This window comes from Sapajus apella, unplaced genomic scaffold (assembly GCF_009761245.1).
Source record: "Sapajus apella isolate SASKATOON/1434 unplaced genomic scaffold, GSC_monkey_1.0 scaffold37, whole genome shotgun sequence".
Classification (NCBI taxonomy): domain Eukaryota; kingdom Metazoa; phylum Chordata; class Mammalia; order Primates; family Cebidae; genus Sapajus; species Sapajus apella.
The window spans coordinates 6,717,483-6,725,472 of NW_022436977.1; the positions used below are offsets into that span (position 1 = coordinate 6,717,483).

The following is a 7,990-nucleotide window of genomic DNA, read 5'->3' on the forward strand; positions in this document are numbered from 1 at the left end:
TGCTAGGCATTGTCAAGACAGACCAAGCCTTTGTTTTCATGGAGTTGATAGCCTAGTGAGTCATAGACATTTGGGGGTAGCAAAAAATGCAAGTGAAAATGAGAAGAAAGCCAAAGGTAAAATCTTGAGGATCACTAATATTTATGGGGTGAAGAGAAGATAAAGTTTCAGGAAAAAGATGCAGATGAAAGTGTAGTTGAAGGTAAAGAAGAAAGTCAGGAGTGAGTGAAGGTTTGGAAACTATTATAAAGAGGGAGTTTTGAGGAGAGAGTATTGTCTGAAAGGTCCAGAAAGATAAGGAGTGAAGCTGTCTAGTGGTATCGATCACTGACAGATCTTTGATGTCTTTGATGACCCCAGAAAAAGTATCCTCTTACAAAGCTAGGTGGAAACAAATTGCAGTGATTAACAAGAAGTTTGAAAGCAGGACCAAAAAGAAGAGAGACTGGAGTAATGGATATAAGTTAAGAGTTCTGCAGCAATTTAAGCGAGATAAAATATTATAATTGAAGTAAAGCAGTGGTCCAAACTTGTAACACTGGAATACCCTCAGAGTGAAAGCCAATCAGAGCGACAGCAGTGTAAAGGGGAGAATTAAAGGCACAAAGACATTTTTAGGAAAGAATCAATATGACTTGGTGATAAAGCAATAATCTAAAATAATTCTACTTTTTCCTTTTTTTGTAAATAGAAACGGGATCTCACTATGTTGTTCAGGCTGGTCCCAAATTCCTGGGCTCAAGTGATTCCCCACCCTTGGCCTTCCAAAGTGCCCAGGCTAAATGGTTCCAGGTTTCTGGGAGAGTGGTAGTGCCAGTATCAGAGATAAGAAGTTAAATATATCCAGTTTGGCATGACAGTGGGACACCCAGCAGGCAGTTTAGTAAAAGTTGGAAATTCACAATGTAATTGTTGGAATGTATACCAGCATTAGCCTTTGTTCGGTGCCACAAGCATTCTCCTCTAGTATTACTTGTCTAGTACACTGTATGTGTATGATCATTTGCTTACAAGCTGAATTTCCCATTACTAAAACTTGAGGATAACTTCATACTGGTAATATCAAAACTGTATTGTTTCTGAGGAAATAATGCTATTAAAATAATTACAGCTTTCAAGTGGATGTTTGCATGTTCATGGAGTGACCATGATATTTATATATATTTTTTACTTAATAGTTATATATCAATTATTATATGCCAGGTATATTGTTATAATTGCTTTACAAATATTAACTAATTTAAATGTAATCATCAGGGCAGGACGTGTGGCTCACGCCTATAATCCCAGCACCTTTTGGGAGGCCGAGGCGGGTGGATCACGAGGTCAAGAGATCGAGACCATCCTGGTCAACAAGGTGAAACCCCGTCTCCACTAAAAATACAGAAAAATTAGCTGGGCATGGTAGTGCGTGCCTGTAGTCCCAGCTACTCGGGAGGCTGAGGCAGGAGAATTGCTTGAACCCAGGAGGCGGAGGTTGCGGTGAGCCGAGATCATGCCATTGCACTCCAGTCTGGGTAACAACAGTGAAACTCTGTCTCAAAAAAAAAAAAAAAGTAATCATCAAAACAATCTGCTGAGGCAAATATTTTTTGTCATTTTATAAAAGAAATATTGTGGCCAGGTGCAGTGGCCCATACCTGTAATCCCAGCACTTTGTGGGGCCAAGGTGGGCAGATCACTTGAGCCCAGAAGTTTGAAACCAGCCTGAGCAACATGGTGAAACCCCGTCTCTCCAAAAAATAAAATAAATTAGCCCGGCGTGGGGCCGCCCGGACCTGTAGTCCCAGCTACCTGGGAGGTTGAGGGGGAGGAAAACCTCAGCCCTGGAGGTTGAGGCTACGTGGTTGTACCACCACTGCATCCCAGCCTGGGTGAGAGAGTGAGTCCGTGTCTCAAAACAAAACAAAACAACAACAACAACAAAACATAGAACAAAGAAAAGAAAAGGAAAATATTGAAGTTAGAAGGCAAAAAACTTGGTCAAAGTCACACAGTTTATGGATGGCAGCGCTAAGGGTCAAACCCAGGCAGTCTTTGTTAGCAGAGATGCAGACCTTTAACATTTCATCAGTTCCATACATTTGCAAAATATCAGTAATGAAGTAAGTTAAAATAGTGGTCCAAACACTGGAGTACCATTTATTATGATGCTGGTATGTAATGCCATTTGTACTTTACAAATAAAAAAAAATACAGTATTTCTTTTTTTTTTTTGAGATAAGGTCTGTGTTACCCAGGCTGGAATGCAGTAGCGTGATTACAGCTCACTGTAACCTCAACCTCCAGGGTTCAAGCAGTCGACCCACCTCAGCCTTCCCAGTAGCTGGGACTACAGGTGCACACCACTGCCCTGGCTATTTATTTTTTTATTTGTAATTAATTAATTAATTACTTTTTTTGAGACAGAGTTGTGCTCTGTTGCCCAGGCTAGAGGGCAGCAGCTCCATCCTGGCTCATTGCAACCTCTGTCCCCCCAGGTTCAAGCAATTCTCCTGCCTCAGCCTGGGGAGTAGCTGGGATTACTTGCCTCAGCCTCCAGAGTTGCTGGGATTACAGGCGCACTCCACCATGTGCAGCTAATTTTTGTATTGTTAGTAGACTAAAATATCATGTTGGCCAGGCTGGTCTCAAATTCCTGACCTCAAGTGATCTGCCAGCCTTGGCCTCCTAAACTGTTGGGATTACAGGTGTGAGCCACCGTGCTTGGTCCCCCCACCCCCCCAAAAAATGCAGTCTTGGCTGGCTGCAGTGGCTCACGCCTGTAATCCCAGCACTTTGGGAGGCCGAGGTGGGTGGATCATGAGGTCAGGAAATCGAGACCATCCTGGCCAACATGGTGAAACCCCATCTCTACCAAAATACAAACAATTATCTGGGCGTGGTAGCTAGTGCTGGTAGTCCCAGCTACTCGGGAGGCTGAGGCAGCGGAATAGCTTGGACCCAGGAGGCAGAGGTTGCAGTGAGCCGAATCGTGTCACTGCACTCTAGCCTGGGCGACAGAGCAAGACTCTGTGTCAAACAACAACAAAACAACAACAAAAACAGACTTAAATGTAAGTTTCAATAATCACGTTGGTAATGCAAATTATGGTTTTGGAGTCTTTTTTCCAGTTGGATTTTAAGGGAAAATGCCATTTGTCTCTAATCACTGGAATTCATTATAAAAATACTGTGCAGCAGAAAACATGCTACAAACTGGTTTAAGAGCTAGAAAATAAAAATATCATTTGTTGACAGTGCTACCACGAGAGATTAGTAAAAAGCACAGGTGATATGCAATGTAATATCTGCAGTTAACTGTTTCCTAAGTCTCGATCTTTTAACGAAGGAAATAAAAAACCATTCGTGAAATTCTGCCATCCTCTGATGATTCCACATATCTCATATAGGACACAATTATGATGGTTTTGAAACGTCTGTTTTGAGCTTATTAATGTTGGAGTAAAACTGGAATCATTCATTTCTCAAACTGAGAAAGAATACTCTTGATTTATATTAATGATAATAAACGATATAAAATATACAAGGTAACAGTCCAGGAATTCCGGTTTATTATAGTATTAATAATGTTAAGGCCGAGCCTGGTGGCTCACGCCTGCAGTCCCAGCACTTTGGGAGGCCGAGGCGGGAGGATCACTTGAGCCCGGAAGTTGGAAGTTGGAAGTTAGCTATGATCACACCACTGTACTTCAGCCTGGGCGAGACAGCAGAGACCTTATCTTTAGAAAACAAAACAAAACAATTTACACACACACTTCCTAATTCAGCCTACTCAAGCATGATGCGAAATTGATGAAGAATATCTAATTAAATGTCATAAAAAATTCAAGTTCATGACATGCAATTTTTTTTTTTAAAGACAAGGTTTCACCCTGTTGGTCAGGCTGGTCTTGAATTCCCGACCTTAGGTGATCCACCCGCCTTGGCCTCCAAAGTGATGACATGCAATTTTAAAGACTCAAAATGAGTTACCAGAAAACATAATACAAGCTTTAAGAAGTTGGGAGATGTACAAGGATTCGCTTCAGACATGTGACAGAGAGAGGGGAAAGAGGACATTTTCTGGACCGGAGATTCAAGACTGTCTAATTCAGACTTTGTGCTTTTGCAAAGGCTAAGGCCTTAGTCTGTGACATAAATTTGTAAAGAGCTCGGAAAAGTACATCTAGGACATGGAGTCTTCTTCCCGCCGCTTGATGCTCTGCATTTATGTTCCGATCACTGGGGCTGTGGCTGCTATAATTACTGCTCGTTGGGACTTTGCTTTTGTTTACTTCGTAGCTGTGTTGCACCAGGAGAGGCAGAAAAAGAAGAAACAGAACCTCTGTTACTCGTGACGTTAAGAAGTAGAAAGCAGCCCCGCTTACATCTTTCACGGTCCATTTTAGCCCGAGCGACGGTCCTCAGCAGCTGTAACACGTAGCGGAGCACTATCGCCGCGTAGGAGCGATCCCGCCCCGGGGCGGAACCAGGACAAACCCCGCCTCCCAAGCCCAATCCCAGCTCTCAGCCGGCGGACAGGAAGCGGCGGCAGGCCTAGCAGCACGGGAACCCTCCCCTGCGCGCATGCGCGCGCCCCTGAAGCGCCCAGGGGACGGATATGGGCGGGAGGAAGGGGCGCGGCTTCGCGTGCCTGTTGGGTGTCCGCGCGTCACGTGATGAGGAAGGAGGCGGAGGTCCGAGTTTCGAGGGAGGGGGAAGAGAAGAGAGAACGAGCGAGGGAAGGAAAGCGGGGAAGGGAGGAAGGAAACGAACGAGGGGGAGGGAGGTCCCTGTTTTGGAGGAGCTAGGAGCGTTGCCGGCCCCTGAAGTGGAGCGAGAGGGAGGTGCTTCGCCGTTTCTCCTGCCAGGGGAGGTCCCGGCTTCCCCTGGAGGCTCCGGACCAAGCCCCTTCAGCTTCTCCCTCCGGATCGATGTGCTGCTGTTAACCCGTGAGGAGGCGGCGGCAGCGGAAGATGGTGTTGCTGAGAGTGTTAATTCTGCTCCTCTCCTGGGCGGCGGGGATGGGAGGTGAGGCACGACTGCGCGCGCCTGGGGCGCCGCTACCACGGCGGAGCAGCGGCCGGGCCGAACCGAGCCCAGTCGCGCCTCGCGGCGGGCGCGTCAGTCAGCCCAGCCGGCCAGCGGCGCCACTCTGGCGGGCCGCGCTCCCCGCTCCCTATTGTCCCCCGCGCCCCGACCGCGTTCCCTTCGGTGGCGTGCCGAGGAAGCTCCCGAGCCTCTGGCGAGGCCTTCCCCAACCCCCACTGCCCTGGCGGCCCTGGAGGCGGGGGTCGCCTCCCAGAGAAGCGAAGTCGGGGCATCCCGGTCGCCTGGCGAGAGCGGTAGAACCCAGGCCGGTGGCTGCATCCCTCCAGTCTGCTCGGCGGGCGCCGGTGCAGGCAGCCGCAGCGGGGCTGGCAGTCTCGCCGTCCTCGTTCAGCGCTCATCCGGCTCACCGTTCTTCCCCCAGCCCCTGCCCCGTGGCGGATTCCGAAGTCCTCTCCGCCGCCGAGACCCGCCGCGCAGACTCGTGGGAAGTTGTGGTGTTTGCGGCTGGGCTCGTGTATTGTTCTTTACCGGGCGCGTCGATCCTGACCGACCCCATTCTGCAGAGGGGCCGCCCGTGGAGTGGCAGCAGTCATCACCCGCTTGTCTGAGACGAGTGGCCTCGGTTCTCCCTGTGTCCTGTGTTTGGAGAGAGATCACAGGAGGGTGTGTTGGTATTCAGTGAAAACGTTCTGTAGCCCAGGGGAAAGGGTTTGGTCGGGAGAAGGGGAAACCGTTTGGGGATGTTTTTTGATTTGTAGACTGGATTGGGTCTCCTAGAGTAGAAGTTCGGTCCCTGGGTGACCCAACTTGAAGAGTTTACTTAAACTCTCAGGTGGAGTAGACGTGCAGTGTAGTTAGTGGATTGTCAAAACAGTGCCCCCTCCACCCTACAAGTGAAAGTTAAATTTGCCAAAAGCATGTAATTTATTGATTCTGGATTTGAAGGCAATGATTTTTATTTCCGGTGTATCCTAGGACCAGCTGCTTCGTTTTCTTCTTGTGTAAAGTGCTTTATTTTAGGTAAGCTTTTTGACTTGCCCCAAAGTAAACTTAAAAACCTCAAGGTGTGTGTAAAAGCAGCGAATTGAAAAGATTTGAGGAATGCTTTGGATGAGTGTCTCTACACTTTTATGATTAAGAAAATATCTGACTTTCATGAATTGGATTGTTTCTGTTTTTTTCTTTGTCAGTTTGACTTAAGACTGCAGGGCCAAGTGTAATTCTGTCCTGTATTCTACCGAGTCTGAGGGTGGTACTGTGTAGGCAGACTTCTGTTATAGTTTGTAGTGTTCATTTTTTTGATATGCATTTTATTTTTTCAATCCAAGTCATCAGGTAAACAAGTTTTAGATTAAGAGCTGATAATAGATGTTTAGCTTTAAAAAGGATTATGTGCCGGAGACCCTCTGTTAGAGCCTTTTCATCTGACATTTATTATTTCTGTTCTAAACGTGCCTTCCAACAAGTCATTATCCTGTCTATTTTCACTTTTTGTGAATAAATTCAGAAGTTAAGACATAGTTATCTGTAAGGTAATAAAAAGTAAGAAACATATGAGGCATTTCACTTAGTAGTATACTAAATATTCTTTTAAAAATAATGAAAACAGCAAACAAAAGTGATGTAGTCTGATGTTTGAAGAAAAAACAATCGAATAACATAATGTTTGTGGGTTAAAGCCCTTATACAAAAATTTTAACTCAGATTTCCGGAGTCCTTTATTGCATTAAGCGTTGATTAAAAGGCTACTTTTTGGTGTTTCTGTTTAGCAGAACTTTTACAAAAAATGTAGAAAAATAAAGTATTTTAAGATTAGTATCAAGATTCTAGCTTTTGGGTACTTAGAGATATTTGTAGTTTTATTGTAATTATGGGGCATTTTTCGTCTACTAGTCTGAACTATTTTTGGTCATTTGTAGGATCTTTATATGATGATTTGTAGACATCAGCACATTCAAATTGAATATATATTTGCTTTTGCTTATGAGAGAGTGAAGAAATTTGTGTAGATTCGAAGTTGTAGTGGAAATTTAAAGAATAAATTGTTTTCGGAGAGTTAATAAACCCTTTTTGTTGCTTCCACTTCTCCAATTTGTCAGTCATTTTGTATTTGAAATTTTTCTTTTTTTTTCTTTTTTTTTTTTTTTTTGAGACGGAGTTTCGTCCTTGTTACCCAGGCTGGAGTGCAATGGCGCAATCTCGGCTCAGCGCAACCTCCGCCTCCTGGGTTCAGGCAATTCTCCTGCCTCAGCCTCCTGAGCAGCTGGGATTACAGGCACGCGCCACCATGCCCAGCTAATTTTTTGTAGCTTTAGTAGAGACGGGGTTTCACCGTGTTGACCAGGATGGTCTCGATCTCTTGACCTCGTGATCCACCTGCCTCGGCCTCCCAAAGTGCTGCGATTACAGGCTTGAGCCACTGCGCCCGGCTTGAAATTTTTCTTTAAATATTACTAGGAAGCAGCTGGAAGGAAGAGTTAAAGTGTTTAACGTAAACTTTCCTAATGGTGTCCATTTCTAGCACAGTCCCATCTTATGTTGTAGTTGTAGGCGGATACCATATTTTTTTATTTTTATTTTTTAATTAATTGGTGTGTTTGAGAGGACAAGGTATTTCAGCTGTAGCAGTAAATTCATCCCATAGTGTTTTGGTTTGATGGAATCATATACGAAATGAACTTTGGAGTATGATACATCTTTTATATTTAAAAATCTGTTGTAAGTGCTTACCTTTGTACCATACACTCAATATAAATAAGTTTTCTGGAAACTTGACCAGAAGCTTTAAAAGTAGTAGAGCTTGTAATCCCAGCACTTTGGGAGGCCGAGGCGGGTGGATCACGAGGTCAAGAGATCGAGACCATCCTGGTCAACACGGTGAAACCCCGTCTCTACTAAAAATACAAAAAATTAGCTGGGCATGGTGGTGCGTGCCTGTAATCCCAGCTGCTGGGGA

The 7,990-nt window shown here is 45.1% G+C and overlaps 1 protein-coding gene across 2 annotated transcripts in view; it reads left to right on the forward strand.

Moving 5' to 3' along the window:
- Positions 1-4,532: 4,532 nt before the first annotated feature.
- The window catches only part of ADAM10 (ADAM metallopeptidase domain 10), a 156,693-nt gene continuing 153,235 nt past the window's right edge, over positions 4,533-7,990 (forward strand). The window contains exon 1 of one of the 2 annotated variants that reach the window (XM_032297320.1): positions 4,533-5,013. In XM_032297320.1, coding sequence (XP_032153211.1) covers positions 4,959-5,013 — 55 coding nt within the window. In that variant the 5' untranslated portion in view covers positions 4,533-4,958. The remainder of the gene's footprint in view (positions 5,014-7,990) is intronic. The other variant, XM_032297321.1, reaches the window with a different exon arrangement.